Source organism: Anopheles coustani, chromosome 3 (genome assembly GCF_943734705.1).
Source record: "Anopheles coustani chromosome 3, idAnoCousDA_361_x.2, whole genome shotgun sequence".
Lineage (NCBI taxonomy): Eukaryota > Metazoa > Arthropoda > Insecta > Diptera > Culicidae > Anopheles > Anopheles coustani.
Window position 1 is genome coordinate 52,297,720 of NC_071288.1, and position 22,289 is coordinate 52,320,008.

The window sequence follows — 22,289 nt, forward strand, 5'->3', positions numbered from 1 at the left end:
TACTGTACCACTGTGCATCCCTGCCGCCGGTTTTGTACGACCCGGTCGTTGCTGGGTACGTATGTACTTAATGTGCGTTCAAATGAACATCCGCGACAACAACGCCTTGATAAAGTTATAGCATGAGCAGGCGAATGTCTGTGTAGTTCTATTTGTTAAACGATACACCTACCGCATACCGCTAGCAACATGCGATAATTTTCGTTCCAATTTAACCCATTGTTTTTTCAAACTAACTTATTTACTTTCCGGCTTCTTGCTCCCCTACAAAGTAAGAATTAAATATCCTACAAAAGAAACTCTCATTCAAACAATCCGAATCTCTTGACGTATTTAAACCAAATGCAAAAGTATCTACAATCTCAAACTTTCTCGGTGTCGTCGTTCTCCTATGTATGTGTGCATGTATGGCATTATTTCGAGGATCATATATGTTTCCAACCGTACAGGCAAGGGCCGTTCTCTCGTCATGCACACTCACGACTTTCGTGCGACTATCGTTCCTACTCGAAGCACATTGGCGTACAAGTTTTCGGATGGTCACTGAAAAAGTAAGGAAAAAAAATTGAATCTCGCACTCACAGATTGGAGCAGAATTAAAATACACTTTGACATAAAACAATAACGAACGGTCGGTTTAGGGAGGACACGAACGGGAACGCCCTATCGCGTGTAGAACCGTAGCATTATTTCACCCAACAACTCAGAGAACAAAAACAAATCTCATAGTGTGTGTGTATGTGTGTCTAACGGCGTTAATCGTTGCGTTAGGATTTCCGTTTTTAGCGTTTCGTGAGCGGGATGTTTGTACAATGTAAGGAACCGATTAATTTTTTTCGTGTGAGGAACAACGGTTGTTCGAAATATGGCAACCGAACAAATAAACCTATTGTGATCGTCTTGTGAAACAAAATTGAAAGGAAAAGAAAGTAAAACAAATGGATATATTTAAAAAATACCGAGCTAAAACTCTAGCGAAGCAAGATACAACCTACATACTGAGCTCCAGCTCTGGCATAAAATCAAAAAACGGAGAAAAAGGTACGATGAAACGGTTTAGGGCGAGTAGGATGTAGCCTACAGTTAAATTCCAGCAGTTTATGAGGGGAATGGGATTGTGCAGGGGTATGAAGATTATGCTACCTTTTTGGAAGCACATTAAACTGCAACAGAATGGAACAGGTTAGCCGTTACTTTTCCGTTTGTAAATACACGGCCAATATTTGTCTGTCACCAAAGGAACAAAACGGAGAATGGGTAAGGAGAATTGGAGAAATCTAAACAACTACGTTGAACATGGAACACATCACGACTGATACAATCATGAAGATAGCGAACACAAGAGCGGGGCCCTTGGGGCACAAGGCAAAATGTTACCCGTGAACACCGATTGTGACGAGAGGCAAGTGAAAAATATTAACTATTAATTTTAGTGGACACAGCTTTGATTGCCGCCGTTAAGTTATTGCAAAGAAATGTGAATTAGTTTTCGCTCGTTTCGTAGCGCTTCAACTCTATACCGCATAAGAATCATCAACAGAGTTACCATTATATTTCCCTCGGATCAGGCGCTATTGCTTGTTTTGGTATACGGGATAGTTGTTTTATAATGCGCGAATGTTTCGAGTCTCTACAGGAACACACCAAACGCTTCGCGAAAATTGGGTATTACATATATTTACATTATTATGTTAAATAGTAATTGTTTAGTTTTATGATATTTTTAAAACAATTTCCTATCGAATGTAACCCTCGTTAGGTCCGTTAAGCATACAGGATTCTGTTTCATGTCCCGCTATTGCCGTGTGTGTGTTATAAATCGGGCTTACTTTATCCCAAGCTACCGTCCCCCCAAAAAAGGCTAAAGCGAGGGTACATTTTCTAAACTGCGAAACGTAAGATATGATTTTAATCGGCTTGGCGTATTATTTTTCCTTTTTGCTAGAATTTGTATAAACAGCCTGTAATCTGTAATCTCTCATTTCAATCGTGCACGATCCTACAACAATGGACGACATATAAATGCGGCAACGTTCGATATTTAATGTGTGTTGTACAAAGGCGCGGTGTGGTGCATCTAATGCAAATGCTAACCAAATGAAATCAAAGAGAAAACGTAAACGCGAATCGACGCGATTCGATTGCATTCCTACAAGAAGTACAGTACACTACGAAAGAAGAAAGAGAGGGGAAAACACCTAAAATACATGCATACAACATAAGAACACTGTGTTAAAAACAAACAAACAAACGAACAAGCAAACCAATGCAACAATGTAAGATTGTCTCTGGTGGTTGAATAAAGAGAAAAAAAGAAAACTTTATCAAAACAAATATAGTTCTTGGTGTATCTTGTTTTTTCTCTCCATAATTTCTGTAGCATGGTTTCTCAATCTCTTTCCCTCCAAAAACAGCGTATGAGAGCAAGACGCAATTCACTGTAATAGAATACCATTTATTGAAAATCGATTCCTGTACGCAAATGGTTTTTAAACATTAAACCGAAATGTAAAAAAAAATATAGTAATACTCTAAATTACCGAGACGCTTATATATTCTTCAAAGTCATCAATGTTCGAACTTCCAAAGATGCAGCACAAATCGAGCGTATTCGATCATGCGCTTTGCAATTTTTACCTTACCCGTGCCGGCTTTTTGTTTTTTTTTCATAGTTATTGCCACTCTTAGACGTGATAACAGGAAGCTACTAAACCTCGGTCGTTTGTATTTAATAAACGTTGCATTTGTTCTTATTTTTTGCCTTTTTCCATTTGCGTTTGCTTTTGCACTTTATCTTTGGATTACACCGACCGTACTTCGCTGCCGTCCATCTGCTCCAGTCAACCTTTTCCCCCCCCCGTACGGTCACCTCGCATAGAGAAGTGGAGACGAAAATGTGAAAGTATAAACCCAACGAGGCTTTGGGGAACGGAGCAGTGAATTTAGACGAACGGAATGCCAAAATGCGGAAATAAAACGGACCGAAGCGGGCCTAGGGGACACGAGGTGGTCCATAGTTTCGGGTCAACTGTAGAGAACCTTTGCTTTACTATTACTCCCAGCATTTAAGTACCGCGTTGGTAATTGAAATAGTCTAAACACAAAACTGAATCGAAAAAAATTAACGTCGTTTTAATGCTGTGCTGTGTTCGAGCGCGTTTAAGGTAAATATATATATATATTGCAATTCGTCTGCAGCAGGCACATTCCGCGTACCGTGCGTCATCACTAAGGATATGGTGTACGTACTAGGGTCCTTAACTAACTCTAAGCGATTAATTACGTTTAAAAAAGAAATCTCACCCTTTCCGCGCGGAAGTTTTCCACACGTACAAATGTGCCGGAACTGTGTGCACGCAGGGAAAAAGGCATCGTTGTTTCAGTAAGAAAATAAGCAGTGTCCAGCTACAGCACAAGGATTACACGCACACCTTCGTGAGCTGCAGGCTGGCTAATCTCAACACAAATGCTGCGTGGAAATGGAAAAGTTATCCCCACAAACGCTATGAGATTCTTGACATTCCAATTTTTCTCCCTCTCCCCCTCGCTGTTGTATGTCTGTTGTCTGTTTTGTGCTGCTGATGTTGTTCATGGAAAACGAACCGGAAAAGTTTGTTGCCAACTATTCGGCTTTGGCATGAGGCGAAAAATGGCACACAATTTTGTTTGACTTCCAGTCGATGCGGTCCAGTCCGCGTGGTGGTTTTGGAATCGTAACGAATGAGAGAAACAGGGAGAGGATCGCCATTTCCCCTCCCATCCATCAGTCCCCAAACTACGACGTGGAACCACCGACTGGGTGAACGGTTCGCGCAAACACATGTAACAACAGTACTTTCATAACAACCGACGAATGTGGGGGGGGAGGGTTTTTTTGAGGTTTGGAACTCGAGGTTGTTTGGTTTTCGACAGGCCATCTCGGGTAGGGGTTTGGGAGCGTGGGTGGGGGTTGGGAATGATGAGTGGTATTGCTTCTAAATTGTGCGCGCATCGATCGTCGATCGTCGTTCACCCCCCGTCAACCCGTTCGTCCCTCCTTCCTATCCGTGCATCAACTGACGGCTGGAGTGGTGGTGATGGTAGCAAAAATAGTATTTGTAGTAGAAATAGTTGTTTGTTGTTGTTGCTGCTGCTGTTGTAATAGTAGCGGAAGGGCCCTTGTTCTTTGTTACCAGCGAACCAGCGAACCAGTGCTTACTTTTGTGCCTGAATTTTGGCCTGCATCTGTGCCAGCTTCTCCTGCATGCGACGGATCTCTTCCTCCTTCTCGCGCAAAATGCGATCCTTCTCCGTCAGCACCTCGCCCGTCACCCCGTTCTCCTCCTTGATCACGGAATTGGTGTTCTTGCGGACCGACTTGGCCAACCGCTCCGAGCGATAGTTTTCGTAGTGCACCTCCTGTGTTACCTCCTGCAAGTCCTGCATGTGTGTGCTGCAAAGGCCAAAGAAAAAAGATTGTTAAAATTTTGCTCATTTTGTCAAAATAAGAGAGAACGTCGCAATTATCTCACATAAGCATGGTGCGCAGCTTGATGAAATCACAATGGTCTGGATTTTCCACCTCCACCACGCCCCACGGGTACAGCCGGCCCCGCACCTTACGGCCCTTCACCTCGAGCAGCGTGGTCGAGCCGCAGACCGCAAACGGGACCGCTTCCTTCAGCTGCCGCACCTGCTCCTTGTAGTCCTCGTCCTCGTCGCTGTCGCAGTCCGGCAGCGGGTAGATCTTGATCCCATTGTCCTCGATCTCCTGCAGGATGCGGCACTTTAGGCGCTGAATTTCCTTCTTCGTCAGTACGTCCGCCTTCGCGATCACCGGCACGATGTTCACCTTGCAGTGCAGCTTCTTCATGAACTCGATATCGAGCGGTTTGAGACTGTAACAAAAAAAAAATTAAAATTAGTGCAAATTGAATTTAAAAACTCTCCACCAAACGTCTTGACATCCTACCCATGGCCGAACGGGGAGATAAAGTAGAAACAGCAGTGTATCCGATTGTCGACAATGTTGCGCCGATTCAGTCCACTTTCGTCACGCAGAAACCGCTCGTACTGCTCGTCGATGTACTCGAGGATCGCGCTGAAGCTGTCGCTGTTGTCGATCGCATCGCCAAAGCCGGGCGTATCGACGACCGTTAGGCGCAGCTTAACGCCCCGCTCCTCGATCTCCACCGTCGAAGCGTCCAGCTTGACGGTTTGGGTTTGCTTTTCTGCAACGACACCGAACAGTGTTTTCTTTAATGACCAATTACCCACGTCGGCGACAAATGACGGACGCTAACAGCCCGAGTTCCCCGTTGGTTTTGTTTTGTTTTTCAGTTTAGATAGATCCCCCGACCCATGCAACGCTTCGGTGGTGTTCGCTGTTTGGGAAAATTAAATTAGCAACGGTTTCATTTACACGCGACGAATCATTACGATCGCCACTCTATCCTCCCGTCCACAATTACTTTCACTATTCGGACCGTTGTCGCGAGGTGTTCGGGACAGTATGTTTTATTAATCGAGCCACAATACCGCGAGACACGTAATGGTCATCTTTACGGCCGAAGGAAAACTCTACCCTTTCACTATCGATGCTCACTGTCGGTGGAAAGATAAGAAACATCAAGGCACATTACAAGTTGCGATAAACACCCATTAGAACATGTTACGATCACGTTAATGGACGCTTTCCTTCACGGACGAAGTGCCATCAGGTACTCTATTGGATCGAACCAAAGGATAACACTAATTGATCTAATATTACGATTCATAACTCGAACGCGTTGTAAACCCTTGTGGGGGGCCAGCATAACTTCAACTTCATGCCACCGAATCGGTATCTCTCCCACACGCACTTTTTATTGCAACCGCCAATTAAACGACCGATTTACGAATGGTGTCTTGGACAAACCAAGGCGGTGGTTTAGTTCCATTACCAGGGTAGGGTGACGACGGAAACACTTACCGACCGCGTTCGGTATCACACGCTCCGGGTAGAGGTCGCTCAGGAACAGACTGTTGACGAGCGTCGATTTGCCGAGCCCGGACTCGCCGACGACCATCAGCGTGAACTCGAACCCTTTCTTGACCGACTTCCGGTGCACCTGGTTCGGGAGGTTCGCGAATCCGACATAGCCGGACGTTTCCACGTTGGAAAACTGTTTGGGACGGAAGGAAAAGAAAAGACGAAAAAACGAAGCAGATGATTAGAAATTACTCAACACAGTCGGAAAGGCGGTGGGGAGGAGGGAGGGGGTGTTCGAAATTTGACAAGGTGGAAAATCAGGCCAAAACGTTAGATCGTGCGAACGAATGATAATTATGTCCAAAAACCGTACCACCGATTTGCAGAGTAGTCTTAAGTCCCTCATCGTAGCGACACCGTCTCGTTCCGCGTTGACGATCCGAATAACTGGCGGATAATTATGTGACGAGTTGGCTAACTAATTGCTAATCAGTTCTCGCCGAAGCCAGCGACGGAAGCAGCACGACCCCTTTTTGGGTTTCCTTTCTCTTCCATCGTGCGGCTCGGAGGAGGACGCTTTTGGTGGCGTTTCAAACCACGCTCCGTACGGGCGAAGGAATTTCTAACGGCATGTTTTTACACGCCGAAATTTCCCTTCCATTTCGTCCGGCATATTCCGCAACCGATGGCGACTAGTAACATATATAGTGGGTACCTTCCGTATTCCAACCTTTCCTGCTTCATGCCTCATGACACTCGACGAGGGTATAATTGGAAACTCACCCTCCTAGTGACGTGACTGCATGTCGGTAACGAAAAACACAAAAAAAAAAAACTACAAAACCACCAGCCAAAAAAAAATCGAACGGTTAGACCAGAGGTGTCAAACGTGCGGTTCGCAAGAATTTTGGATGCGCCACGCGACCCCTTGAAACAATCTCCAATGAAAGTTTTAAACCTTTAGTATTGGCCAAATTCTTTTTTACCGCTATTGTAACGGAGAATAAACCTTTAGTATTGGCCAAACTCTTTTTACCACTATTGTCGCGGAGAAAAAAGGTCGAATTTTTTAAAATAAAACGTGAAAGTTATATCAATTCAAAGTTCCTTTTTTTCTCAGTTTGATACAACAAGTATGATCGTTAGTTATCCGTGATCTTAGTGTTGATTCATTGGTAAAAAAACCGTAGTTTTCCTTGTATAAGGACCCCCTTTAAGTTAAAAAATGATCAAAGTCCGATTAAGGGGGTTGTTATACACGGGTAGTAACTTTTTGATTCGATCATAGAGTGGAGATTAAAACACGTATAACATTGTTACAACTGATGAAAATTAAAAAAAAAAAATTTTCAAGTTTTTCCTTAAACATTGAATAATTTCTTTTGAGGGGTCGGATAAAAAGCTATTTCCCAAAAATCGATAAAATTTTACTTATAATGTAACTAAATTTTGAAGAATTTGAAATAATTCGAAATATTTTTTTTTAATAGAATGTATTTCAACCAGCTTATGTAACCTTCTTCTTAAGATTTGTTTTAGAAAGTATTTTCATTCATTGCAAACGGAGAGCTGCAAGAACTCCGTTGTAATCAAAACATGCAATTGTTTTCCAAGTTTTTTGCACATATTTTGCAATCAAACACTGTTCGTTCTTTTTGGTAGAGAGTTAAGATAAGTAAAAGTGCGAAATTACTACAGCCAACTGTTTGCTGAACATCTATAATTTAATTTAGAATGCTCTTGGATAAATGTAAAAGTGAAAATCATAATTGTTAAGTTAAAACCACACTCATAAGAGCTTATTTTCATAAATCCGACCAATGTTACGTTTTGGCCCCCAAACCTATTTTGGAAGGAAATACGGCCCGCGAGGTCAACTGAGTTTGACACCACTGGGTTCGACAAACCGGCAGTACATGCGCCACATGTAGCATACTGGCCTAGAGAAAGAGTCGTTTCTTCGCTTCTCGTTGCGTATGCAAAACACGTCGTGTGCACGCAAACGCACCAACGTTAAGTAGGATTGCGCGGCAGTTCACTCAACTCCTGGCCACAATCAAAAGAATACGGCAACCCCGTAATCGAAAACCAGGAAAAACATGGCCAATAGTTAAGTGAATCACCTTTCGCCGAAATTTCGAGCACAATTTATCCGCCAAAAAAAGCGCAGTGAGACATATTACACGTTCCCATCTAGGCGTTTGTGCAGATGAATTTTCATGATTAAAATTGGCAATAAATTCGAACTACCACACACTTGACCGACGATAGGAAAGCCGGTGCTGAGTCAGTGATTGAAAACGGCCGCAATCTAATCGTTTGATTAGTTACGGCACGGAACAAAAGAAAAAGTAGCCGCGAGTTTCGCGAGCCAAGCCGGAAAAACAGATCGCTTTCAGAAAAACAGCCAAAATGGTTGCTTTACGTGATCTAATTGTGATAATATTCCGTTTCCTTTGGCCTCTCTTTCATTCCCGCCGCCGCCACCATCGCAATGGAGTCTATTTTCTTAACAATTCGTCAGCACCAGGAGAGGGATTGGAGGAAAATTTTAACGAACGAACGAAAAATTAGGCATGAATTGCTTTCGTTTGCGCGGAGGAGGAAACCGACCGCCAACAACTGATGGTGGTGGAGTGAAAAAAAGGCGGTGAATTAAATCTGCGGTTGATGAGGTAACGGCGGCGTGATTAATTCATAAGCTCCCCCGTGCCTGCACAACACCAGTTTGTAAGTCTGATAGTGGCATGGAGGAGTTTGAATGTAACTTACTTTGTAAACATGGATCGTTTGTGTAGATACGTTACTTAAGTAGCAATACAAGCATTAGGCCGATCTTGGCTTAAGGAAGTTTTATCAAAAACCGCTCTAGAAACCTAGATGTTTCAGAAACAATCAAAATTACTAAGTTTTCAACGTGTTTTTTTTCATGACGATAAACATAAAACAGGCCTGGCCGCCCAAATATACATAAAAAAAAACATAAAACAATAAAACTTAATAAATTGCGTGAAATTACGTGAAGATTATAATAATAAATTTCAAACTGTAAAAAGACTGACAATTGGAAAGAAAACATTGCTCTTGGACAGTAACTACATCCAGCCTTGATCATGACCAACGACATACGAATCATAACTTTCTGGATTGAATCCGGCATCCAACGTGAATGTCCCATAGATATACAATATTAAGCTTCGTTATCAGATGTCAGCGTCAGCGAATAGAGAAAAAAAGATGGACATTATTTTGGTGTTGTAGTAAGCAGAGCGTAAAAATAGTGTTAGCAAATAATCGCATTTCATTTTCGACAATTATCAATAATTTTGACGACAATCCTCCTATCTAGCGGTGACAACAGACTCACGTAAGCGATCGTTGATTTTGAAAAATGTATATAAAATCACACAACTTGCACAGAAATAGAGTAAAATATCACCTGCTTTAACCGTTAAATCTCAACTAGTTTTCATTGTGGTAGTTTTCGTGTTTTTTCCCCTGTTTGACAGGTTAGTACATAGGAACCCGCCACATTTCAGGCCATCATGTATCGCTGCCGCTTCAAATCGGACCTATTGCTGTATGCAGTGGCACTGTATGTGCTTCACTGGACGACCCACCAGGAAGGTTCAGCTCAATTTGCTTTCCATAGCGAATCAAACGCCACCCATGCCCTACGCGTGACGAAGATCCAGTGCGTCGATGCACCGTACAAGCGCACCAACCTCAACTACTGCCGCATGGGAACGTTTCCTAACAAAACGCGTCACTGGACATACCGATGCCCCTGAATTACATCTTGGTGTCGGTACAACTTTTCTACAAGTATACGACCTACCATCCGTTCATGGTAGACTGGAACATCGAAGCTTGCAAAGCGTTTAAATATCCCAACAGACAAACTGTAATAGTCAAAATTGCGATGAAGATCTTCAAAGACACGCTACCACAATTCGCCTACAACTGTCCACATGGGGTATGTAAAGCTTTCGATCTTCTTCTGTGCGATTTTTATACCACATTCGATGGAACTGCCCATTATTGCTCTTGCAGAATCGAACGTACTCCACCGTATGGCTGTATCCGTCCAAATTTATTTTCAAGACAGTTCCATCGGGAGACTATCGGCTGGATGTGAGGTTTTCCGATCGCGACGAAGTGACCCTATTTGCGCTTCAAACTTTCATGGCGGTGCGTAAGCAGGGCATAATTGGATAATTATCCTGCAGGATCACCAATTTCAGCTTTATCTGCCTCATTTACTTAAGCGACATCTTCGCTCAATGAATTGTTCAGAAATCGTGGAAAGCCATGTGTTTCAAAAGAAGTAAATATTTGATATTTCTATTGTCTTTTTAGAGATGAATTATTTTTATGCTTGACAGCACGATTAAATTGGACTATCTCTAACACACTTTCGTGCTAGCCTAGAATGTACCGGAATGATGTATATTTCCCACTTCATGAATTAAAACGAGACAACAAAACCTGTTATACTGTTTTATTATTTTCGCGATAACGAACCTAACTTTAATTGTTAAGCATTAATGTTCTTCTTCGACGAAAATAAAATAAAATTGTTTTAATTAGTATGCGTAGCTAAATATAAACTACTGCCAGTCAGGAATCATCAACAATCGTGAAAAAGAGGTTGTAGTTTAAATTCAGACACTCCAAACTGTAGGAAATACATTTACCGTAATGTATTTCTGCCTAAAAAAATGGGGTCCTTTCATGTGCGTTGTGATAGTAGTTGGACTTTCATGGATCTTCAGCAAGCAAACGTCTGCCCAATTCGTTTTCCAGAGCGAATCAAACGCCACGCATCAACTACGTGTTACGAAGATCCAGTGCGTCGATACACCGTACAAACGCACCAAGCTCAACTACTGTCGCATGGGAACGTTTCCCAATAACACGGTGTTCATAAATGGGTCACTGGAGGTACCGATTTCCTTGAACTACATCTTGGTGTCGGTACAACTTTTCTACAAGTATACGACCTACCATCCGTTCATGGTCGACTGGAACATCGAAGCTTGTAAAGCGTTAAAATATCCAAACAGACAAACTGTAATATCTCAAATTGCGATGCAGATAATAAAAGACACGCTACCACAATTCGCCTACAACTGTCCACATGGGGTAAGTAAAGCTATCGATTTTCTTCTGTACCATATTTAAAAGAACTGTCCATTATTGCTCTTACAGAATCGAACGTACTCCACCGTCTGGCTGTATCCGTCCAAATTTATTTTCAAGGCGGTTCCATCGGGAGACTATCGGCTGGATGTGAGGTTTTCCGATCGCGACGAAGTGACTCTATTTGCGCTTCAAACTTTCATGGCAGTACGTAAGCAGGGTATATTTGGATAATCCTAAAGTTACGTGGATTTTCCGAAGATTATTTTGGAAAATTACGCAATACTTCAGCATTGATTATTCGCAGGGAGAATCATTGTTCAGACAAAATAATCAACAATTAAAATTAATTTACATGCATTTCGGTAGGCCATCCGAGACTATTTTTCCTGCACATCGTAGAACCAGGACTAGCTGGCTCGGAAAATGGATTTTCCCTTGCGATGTTTGTCATCGCAAATATTAGGTTTTGGATGATAGTTTTTATAATTAACAGCTTCGTTGGAGCCTTAATCGATGGAAATAAATCGATCGATGGAAATAAATGCTTTCAAATTATCTGGCAATTTTTTATGAAAATTTAACTCTTCGACGTTTACAATTATTGCACCTAGGGTCAATCAAACCACGGATGATGTTCATTTTGTTTTATGTATCTGGAAATATGTAATCTATTATTTTCAATCACATATGAGTCACACCTCTTACCCCAACACAGGTTTGAGAATGGCGGAGTTATCATAAGATATTTGTTACAAACTTCAAAGCAAATCACGAAGTGGTGAGATCAAAGTGACCCTTCACGAAAAAGACCAGTCAGCTCTATTTTCCTTGCGTACAGCGGTTAGCACAACTTCCAAAAGATAGAAATCGTGGAACCACTCTCCGGAGTGCACCGCCATAAACTGCTCTCTCCTATTCGTGTAGCCGGTATCTCCCTTGTCCAACATATGGAGGGGAGTTACCACTTTCCAGGATTGGCAAATTAAGCAAACCTTATCAATGCATGAATTCGAGGCGCCTGTCACGTGATTGCACAAGAGCGACTGATGTAGTTCCTACAGAAAGTTCAACTTCAAATTTCCACTTTTACGCGCGCGTGTCCCAAAGATATGTTGTTCCATTTTTTTAATTTACATTTAAATTTGCAAAACAAAAATCTCATCATCATCATCTGTGAGATCGTCATGACAAGTGCGATGCTTACAAACATTAAATTTTCACAATGTACAACTAAGAGACATTACACATTGTACTGGATTCTACTCAACAACCTGCTTAATGTACACGGCACACAAGCGCTTGAACTCGCGGACGTTTGCAGCCTCGGCAATCTCTCTAGGCAGCTAGATATACCATTGTATACCTTTACAAAACAAAGAATTTCTAGCAAATACTGCCAAAAAATTCACCGTTCTAGGATCATGAGCCCTTCGAGTGTTGTACCGGTGAACGTCAGAACCCCTAACTACTCTTTCTCCGAAGTACCCCAGCAACAAGGCCCTCAGGAGTTTAAATATCAGTATCATAGTCTGGTACACTATCCGCTGCTCTACCGACATCCATTGCAGAACATTCAGCATAACAGCAGACGGCGTGTACCGACTACAACACAACACTAACCTCATTACCCTATTTTGCACTTTTTGCAACCTTTTGAGCTGTGTCCGATTACCGAGGAACAATATTGAGGGACAAAAATCAAAATGTCGTGAGATAATTGATTTGTAGAGGTGAACTTTCCCAAAAAAGTTTAGGTTGTTCCCCAGTCTACTCATCACCCGACACTTCTTTGCCACCTTATCGAAATAACAGAATTTAGTTGGCAGTTTTAAGCATCCAGTATCTTTTTAAGCAGACATTTATCCATTCCCAATACAGACTCATATTGAAACGTAAGTAATTTGATTACAGGCAATCGTTGATTCAATCAACCTACCAGGATCGTGGAATACCGGGAAGTATTTGGCTAAAGGGATTTCACTTACTAAAAGTTGCTCTGTCTCGCAAAGGTTGGTTGAAAATGATGAAGGCATTTAGGAGGAGTTTGACCAATAACACGGAGGCATTTTGAATGCCTGATAATTTTATCCACTGGCTAGCCTTTTAGAGGAATAAATATACCTTCAAGATTCCTCTTTTTTGTACGACTGAACAACAATCGAAATGGCAGTAGTAATGCACTGCGGTAGCTACCTCGATGGCACTTAAACTACCATGCTTACGTAAAAGTGTGCAACTGATGCGACGCCTCGTCGTATTTACCACGAAAGTTGGCACAAGAATGTACCGGAATGGTTAAATTAAAAGGAGATTAATGCGCAAACACAAGCGTTAATTAGTTTTGATGGTTTTGTGATTTTGATATTTACCAAATCGACCATTGATGGTAGATTTTGCAAACCGTTCTGTTAATTATTCTGTACACCAGCAATACCGGATGTGCGTATCTTCCTCAAGATCGCATAAAATTGTCTTTCAGAGTGAAATGCATAACACTACATGGACTACTCTTGCTCAGAAAATTTCGTAGTATTCAGTGATACCTTTAGACCGACATGTACCTCTACTCAAGAAAATGTTATCCTTTTCTGTACGTTGTAATACTAGTTGGATTTTATTGGATTGTCTGCCAGCAAAGTTCAGCTCAATTCGTTTTCCAAAGCGAACAAAACGCCACGCATCAACTACGTGTGACGAAGATCCAGTGCATCGATGCACCGTACAAACACACCAAGCTCAACTACTGCCGCATGGGAACGTTTCCTAACAAAACGGTATTTATTAACGCATCACTGGATGTACCGATGCCCCTGAACTATTTGTTGTTGTCGGTAAAACTTTTCTACAAGTATACGACCTACCATCCGTTCATGGTGGATTGGAACATCGAAGTTTGTAAAGCGTTAAAATATCCAAACAGGCAGAATCTAATCACCAAGATCGCGATGAAGATATTCAAAGACACGCTACCACAATTCGCCTACAACTGTCCACATGGGGTAAGTAAAGCTTTCGATCTTCTTCTGTTTCATATTAGAAAGAACTGCTCATTATTCCTCTTCCAGAATCGAACGTACTCCGCTGTATGGGTGTATCCGTCTAACTTTATTTTCGAGACAATTCCATCGGGAGACTATCGGCTGGATATAAGGTTTTCCGATCGCGAAGAAGTTACCCTGCTTGCTCATCAAACTTTTGGTGCGGTGCGAAAGCAGGGCATAATGGGATAATCCTTAAGTTACGGGGAGTTCCTGAAGGATATTTTGGACAGTGTAACAATACTTCAGCATTGATTATTCGCATAAAGGATCATTGTTCAGACAAAATTATCAGCAAGTAAAATAGATTTACATTCACTTCGGTAGGCCATCCGAGACCATCTTTCCTGTATAAGGGCTGGCTCGGAAAATGAATTTTCTCTTGTGACGTTGACTGTCGACAGTATTTGGTATTTAGAGTCAAATTTGAATAGTTAACAGCTTCGTTGGAGCCTTGATCAGGATCGTTGAAAATACATGCTATCAAGCCTAAGGCAAGTTTTTTTTTTATGAAAATGAATTCTTCGACGTTTACAATTATTGCACCTAGGGTAGCTCTTTCATCAAACCACGAATGATGTTCATTTTGTGTTATATGTCAGGAAATATGTAATCTACTATTTTCAATCACATCGAAATAACAGAATTCAGTTGGCAGTTTTAAGCATCCAGTATCTTTTTAAGTAGACATTTCTCCATTCCCAATACAGACTCATATTTAAACGTAAGTAGGTTGATTACAGGCAATCGTTGATTCAATCAACCTAGTAGGATCGTAGAATACCGGGAAGTATTTGGCTAAAGGGATTTCACTTACTAAGAGTTGCTCTGTCTCGCAAAGGTTGGTTGAAAATGGTGAAGACGTTTAGGAGGAGTTTGACCAATAACACCGAGACATTTTGAATGCCCGGTAACTTTATCCACTGGCTAGCCTTTCAGAGGAATAAAAATGCCTTCAAGATTATTCTTTTTTGTACGAATGAACAACAATTGAAACGGCAGTAATAACGCAGTCCGGGAGCTATAACGATGGTATTTCAAGTATCATGCTTACGGAAAAGTGTGCACCAGATGTTCCGTCTATAAAAAAAACTCTGTGGTTCCCATGAAAGCTGGCACAAGAATGTACCGGAATGGTTAAATTAAAAGGAGATTAATGCGCAAACACAAGCGTTAATTAGTTTTGATGGTTTTGTGATTTTGATATTTACCAAATCGACCATTGACGGTAGATTTTGCCAACCGTTCTCTTAATTATTGTGTATACCAGCAATACCGGATGTGCGTATTTTCCTCAAGATCGCATAAAATTGTCTTTCAGAGTGAAATTCATAATACTACATGGACTACTCTTGCTCAGAAAGTTTCGTAGTATTCAGTGATACCTTTAGACCGACATGTACCTCTACTCAAGAAAATGTTATCCTTTTCTGTACGTTGTAATACTAGTTGGATTTTATTGGATTGTCTGTCAGCAAAGTTCAGCTCAATTCGTTTTCCAAAGCGAACAAAACGCAACGCATCAACTGCGTGTGACGAAGATTCAGTGCGTCGATACACCGTACAAACGCACCAACCTCAACTACTGCCGCATGGGAACGTTTCCTAACAAAACGGTATTTATAAACGCATCACTGGATGTACCGATGCCCCTGAACTATGTGTTGTTGTCGGTAAAACTTTTCTACAAGTATACGACCTACCATCCGTTCATGGTCGATTGGGACATCGAATTATGTAAAGCGTTAAAATATCCAAACAGGCAAAACCTAATCACCAAGATCGCGATGAAGTTAGTTAAAGAAACGATACCACAATTTGCCTACAATTGTCCACATGGGGTAAGTAAAGCTTTCGATCTTCTTCTGTACCACATTTGAAGGAACTGTCCATTATTGCTCTTGCAGAATCGAACGTACTCCACCGTATGGGTGTATCCGTCCAAATTTATTTTTAAGACCATTCCATCGGGAGACTATCGGCTGGATATAAGGTTTTCCGATCGCGACGAAGTTACCCTGTTCGCTTTTCAAACTTTCATTGCGGTACGAAAGCAGGGCATAATGGGATAATCCTTAAGTTACGGGGAGTTCCTGAAGTATATTTTGAAAAATGTAACAATACTTCAGCATTGGTTATTCGCATAGAGAATCACTGTTCAGACCACATAATCAACAATTAAAATAGATTTACATGCATTTCGGTAGGCCATCCGAGACTATTTTTCCTGCACATCGTAGAACCAGGACTAGGTGACTCGGAAAAGTGATTTTCTCTTGTGATGTTGGTTGTCGACAATATTTAGAATCAAATTTGGATAGTTAACAGCTTCGTTGGAGCCTTAATCTAGATCGATGGAAATAAATGCTATCAAATCACCTGGACATTTTATCTACAGGATTTACCATTTTATAGGACAAAATAAGCAGATGATACCACAAACGCAGTAGATGATTAAATAAGCGTGACAGATGGCAAGCCAAGGCAGGTATACCACAATCGTGGCAGATGATATCACAATTATGGGAGATGATAGCACAAGCCGGTACGGATGATGTCAGTGTAGTACAAAATCGCGCGTATACTGCCCATACTCGCATGTGAGTCCCATTTGCAAAATCACCATATTGAGAAAATAACGATTGAAAATGTTTACATTAGATATTGTTTTGCTGTTACTAGTGGTACAAAATACATGATTGGCTGATCACAACTATTGTATTGTAACATAAACATTTCGCTGAGAATGACATTTTATATAAAATAGACGTTTTTAATATTAAAATGGTAAAAATAAACTAGATGGGACACGATATGCGGGTACTTTCGAAGGCGAAAGAAAAAGTACTCGCATAACATTCCCATCCTATAGCACACTTTGTTTACCTTGCTCGTCAAAACATCGATGCTCGGGTTTTCGTTCCATACGGATATTTGCACTTTAACAGTGTATAATTCGTTAAAATAACACTTGAATTACAACCATTTGTTGATTACTTTACATTACAAAATAGTTCAAGTTTCAATAACCAGGACTTTTCTTTAATTTAAGCAAAGAAATCATATATGGGACTGTTATGCGAGTACTTTCAATATGGGACGCTGTCAATTGGGTATTTTTTTCACATTAGCATGCACTAAATGGCCACTTTGAATTGTAAATTAGCATTAGTCATGGGGCCAACTCAAAAGTGATGGAAAGTCAAATGGGACACAGTTCAAATCAAATGGGTTGACAGTTTTAAGCATCCAGTATCTTTTTAAGTAGACATTTCTCCATTCCTAATATCTAATTAGTGTTTGGAGAATGTGACAGATGATAGATTATGTAGCTTTTGGAGGCGCATAGTTAAGTATAAGTAAGTGGATTACAGGCAATCGTTGATTCAATCAACCTAGCAGGATCGTGGAATACCGGGAAGTGTTTGGCTTTGGGGATTTCATCTAATAAGAGTTGCTCTGTTTCATGACCTTGGCTATGTCTAACCGATTACCGGCATGCCTAAAGTTTGGTTGAAAATGATGAAGATGTTTAGGAGTTTGAACAATACCACCGAGGCATTTTGAACGTCTGGTAATTTTATCCACTGGCTAGCCTTTTAGAGGAATAAATATCCCTACAAGATTCCTCTTTTTTGTACGACTGAACAACAATTGAAATGACAGTAGTAGCTCATTTCGGGAGCTATAACGATGGCATTTCAAGTACTATGCTTACGGAAAAGTGTGCACCAGATGTGCCGCCTATAAAAAAAACTCTGTGGTTCCTATGAAAGCTGGCACAAGAATGTACCGGAATGGTTAAATTAAAAGGAGATTAATGCGCAAACACAAGCGTTAATTAGTTTTGATGGTTTTGTGATTTTGATATTTACCTAATCGACCATTGATTGCAGATTTCGACAATCTCTTAGTTATGCTAATTATCTTAATAATTGTGTACACCAGCAACACCAGATGTAATTTGAGTGTAATTGCGTATCTTCCTAAAGATCGCATAAAATTGTCTTTTAGAGTGAAATTCGTAACACTTTATGGACTACTCTTGCTCAGAAAGTTTCGTAGTATTCAGTGATACCTTTATACCGACATGTACCTCTACTCGAGAAAATGTTATCCTTTCCTGTATGTTGTAATACTAGTTGGATTTCATTGGATTGTCTTCCAGCAAAGTTCAGCTCAATTCGCTTTCCAAAGTGAACAAAACGCAACGCATCAACTACGTGTGACGAAGATCCAGTGCGTCGATATGCCGTACAAGCAAACAAAGCTCAACGTCTGCCGCATGGGAACGCTCCCTAATAGAACGATCTTCATGGACGTGTCAATTGATACGCCTATGCCGTTACATTATCTGCTTATTTCGTTCAAACTTTTCTACAAGTATACGACCTACCGTCCATTCATGATCGACTGGACGATGGAAGCATGTCAAGCAATGCGATATCCCAACAGACGAAATTTACAAACCAGGATCATGCTGAAAGTTATCGAAGATACGGCACCAGAGATTTACTACAAATGCCCACACGGAGTAAGTGAATTAGCCATTTCGGTTCTGTACATTTCTAAAAATGCGTTGCATAATATATTATATCCCCTCTAGAATAGGACGTACAACGTGACATGGACCTTTACGTCCAAATACCTTTTGACGACCATTCCATCGGGAAACTATCGAATGGATATAAGAATGACTGATAGGGACGCCGATACCCTGTTTGCCTTTCAAGCGTTCGTTTCGGTGCGTAAGCAGGGTCTGATTGGATAATCTCACAGGGGCATAAGTTCTCTTAAATTTACGATTTACGAATAAAACCACTTTTCAGCATTGATTAAGATCAAATTGTTTGAACATTTTCTTTTCGTTATTTTTGGATGAGTACAATAAGCAAATTTAAACTGAACAACATTTCAAATGTATCGGCCCTTGAACATAAATGTCTACACAAAAAAACATATATAAAAAAAATACCGAAAAGAGTGCCACAGTTACGCGATCTTCAGAAAAGTCCTGAAATTTCAATAATACATACAAACAAAGAATGAAACGGAATAATTTGATTGCAAGGGGATTACATGACCGAAATGTAAATTATTTTGAATTCTGTGATGTTGCCCGGCCACGTATTGGTGGAATAAGGATAGCGGATATTTCCAATTACTCTCTTACTGATTCTGCAGAACGATAATCGATTTTATCATAGTTTAATACATGCTTAATACTTAAAAAATACAGCATGAAGAGGTCTTGCCGAATAAAGTTAAATCTACAATATGAACTTGTATTTCTCAAAGATTTCCAGCAGTTGTTTTGGTTGGGAAAAGGCATAAAAACTTACGCTGTTTTAAAGGGTACCTAGTTTATTCGCTTTCAAAACAATTCACCGATATAGACGACAGATCTCTAGTTGCCTTTCAAACGCTCGCGTTGATACATATGTAAGCATGACATCGATAGATAATCCTGTAAGACCATAAATCAGGCTAATGTGATGTAAAATGCCCTCCTCAAGTGGAAAACGAAGAAAGAATTATGAATCCATTTCTTTTCTGTTTTTGTAAGTTACCTTATTGAGGTATTTGATGAATGTCTGCTTTATGGCTATATTTTAATTTAAAACTGCTTAAACTATTTCAAGGAATTCTGAAATGATTTCAGGCAATTTTGTACAGCCGTGAAATTCTTGATGGATGTATTAGACGCCCCAATGAACATATTCTATGGCTTCTTTTTTATTAAATGGCTTAATTCAGTTGCATTTTACCCCGCTGGGTAATCTTTCTACATTTTCACTATTTGCGCCGTGATAGCGATCCGCGCTGCTTACTATTTTACAGATAATGAAGAAATTTGCGATACTGATTAAACTATGTGAAGTCATTTTTGAACAAATTTATTCGAATGTTTTTGTTTTTTTTCTTTTACGGTATACAATTACTGTAAATTTATTTGCGCGGTCATTATCTCTAGAAAGCTGTCGTAAAAGCATATAACGTACTGCAATAATGACGAGGTTTGAGTTTGGGCCCTTATTTTTGGCCTCAGCGTCCACAATCGTCTTAATCTTGCGCCCCATCCGGTTCGATATGACGATTGATTCTTGATAAATTTTCAACACGGCTCTCATTTTTTCATTGCTAACCAACTCTAGCTACCGTATTACTGTTCTTCTTTAATAAAATACCAATTTCACATTACCTTTTACATTCATTTTCATGCAATCGGAAAATGTTCAAGCTCTTCTATGTACGAGTTCCTTTTCCGACCAGGCCAAAAGGAAGTGAATTAGTTTCATATTGTGCTGTGTTCTTACGTTTTTGAGAATATCTCGGGAACCCCAATTCGTATCGTGTCCAAATATACTTCAATATGAAGAGAACAGTGCAAAGAGCAATTCCTCATTTTCATGATTTGTTAAATCATTGTCCCTCACAAAGCAAATGGCCTTTGTTTCTGCTTTGGCCTGCTGGGTTCTGACTGCTGTAGTGTACTTTAGTTTTTTAAATTGATTCGGCCATTTGATAGTAAATCAACTTATTGTAAATGAAATAAACTTCAAGGTGTTGGTTTAGAATGATTTCTAACAACCCGCTATTAAATGGGGAACAAGTTTTTGCTAATATTGGCTTTGTTCGTAGTATTCGTCCATATTGATTCATGGAACAAGGGCATTTCATCTCTTAAATTCTTATTTCTACTAGACGCGCCTATTAAAACTGGCTAACTACGGACCATGCCATAAATCGTTCCATGGCGAACTCGTATTACTCGTTACCATCACTGCCTACTTAGAGCCAAGTGCCAGCCAACAATCAAATAAACAACGCACATCTCTCGTTCCGGGTTTCGTGCGCCTGCATAAGCAGGCCGGAAGTTTACACATAACAAGCTGCTTCATGAATGAATGCATTTCGCTTCAAGTGATTAAACCCCAGCGATGCTGAATCTCCTTCGTTTGCATTACGCGGCGATCTTCGTTTTCTCGTGGTCTCGCTTGTTACTGTTCCAGCTACACAGAGTGATCTTGCTAACGCTTTCGGTTCGTTTACAGCACCGTGGCACACACCAGACAATATGAACTATTTTTAAAGCTATTTTTCATGCCATGCATCAACCAACGTACGCTGGGATCGCGGAGTCAGCAATTAGTTCAGCCACCCTGGACGTAATCCGCGTTCAAAAGACGCACATTTGTTTGGTTGTTTGTTGTTTGTGTTTTTTATGATTTTTTGTGTGTAGAAGAAGCTCAATCAACAGAAGATGTGCATGTGTGCGTGCGTATGTAGTTGCAAGTGCATCAGACCAATACTGCACCAACAGTCTTACATGTTTCTCATATGGAATGCAATACTTTTTCTTCAAAACCAACCGGCAACATAGAAACCAAGTTTGCGTGAGTCATGAGACTATGTGGCTTGGATGTAAAATCTCTTGACCGAAGGAATTAAAGAGCAAAAAATGCGACTGACCGTCAAAGCAAACACAACATCGCAACAGTTCTAGGGCTACACTGAGATTGTTTGTAGTCGGCGCATGGGGAATCGGGGAGAATTGAATGACTTGATGATTTTATTTCATTTCCATTTGACCCTTGATGCTCATAACGATGAAATTGTGCTGAAGATACTTACGGACTTTCCAGAGTCGGACATCCTTTTATGGCAGTTTCAGGTTAGCGTTGCAAAGAAAACGAAACAGCAATCAACTGTGCGATAACGTTTGCCAAACGCGTCTTTTCTTGGGACAATCTATTGCACCCCGATAACGCCGGAACACATACACCAAACAAACGAGTGAGGATTCAACTGTGATGCCCTCGATAAATGTCGATTTTGTTTTTGTGCCTACTGCCCGAAGGACACCGGGAACCGCACAGGACAAGCGCAATCGTACCGAACACTGAACAAATTTCTTGCCACCCGACGTTTGTTTCCGTCGGATGATGCCTTTCGGTTCGATTGGGCTATCACACTACGACGCGTTCGGCAGCGAGGAAATTTGCTGTTTCAGCAATCTACAAACTCGCTGGGAAGTAATTTGGTTTTTGCGAAGAAACGTTGCGAAGCTTGCGAAACGAGTTTGTTTAACACAACCGATACGACGAACGAACAAACGTAAAAGCGGAGGATGGTTTTCCGACACTCGCCTTTCC

General features: G+C 40.8%; 1 protein-coding gene across 1 annotated transcript; it reads right to left on the reverse strand.

The window, feature by feature from the left end:
- Positions 1-2,442: 2,442 nt before the first annotated feature.
- On the reverse strand, positions 2,443-22,263 carry LOC131261148 (septin-1). The gene is made up of 5 exons (XM_058263078.1): positions 21,769-22,263; positions 5,951-6,143; positions 4,952-5,210; positions 4,512-4,877; positions 2,443-4,432 (listed from the first exon to the last, which is right to left on the reverse strand). Exons 1-5 carry the CDS (start codon positions 21,787-21,789, stop codon positions 4,195-4,197), a joined length of 1,077 nt encoding a protein of 358 aa, XP_058119061.1. The 5' UTR covers positions 21,790-22,263; the 3' UTR covers positions 2,443-4,194.
- Between the last annotated feature and the right edge of the window lie 26 nt (positions 22,264-22,289).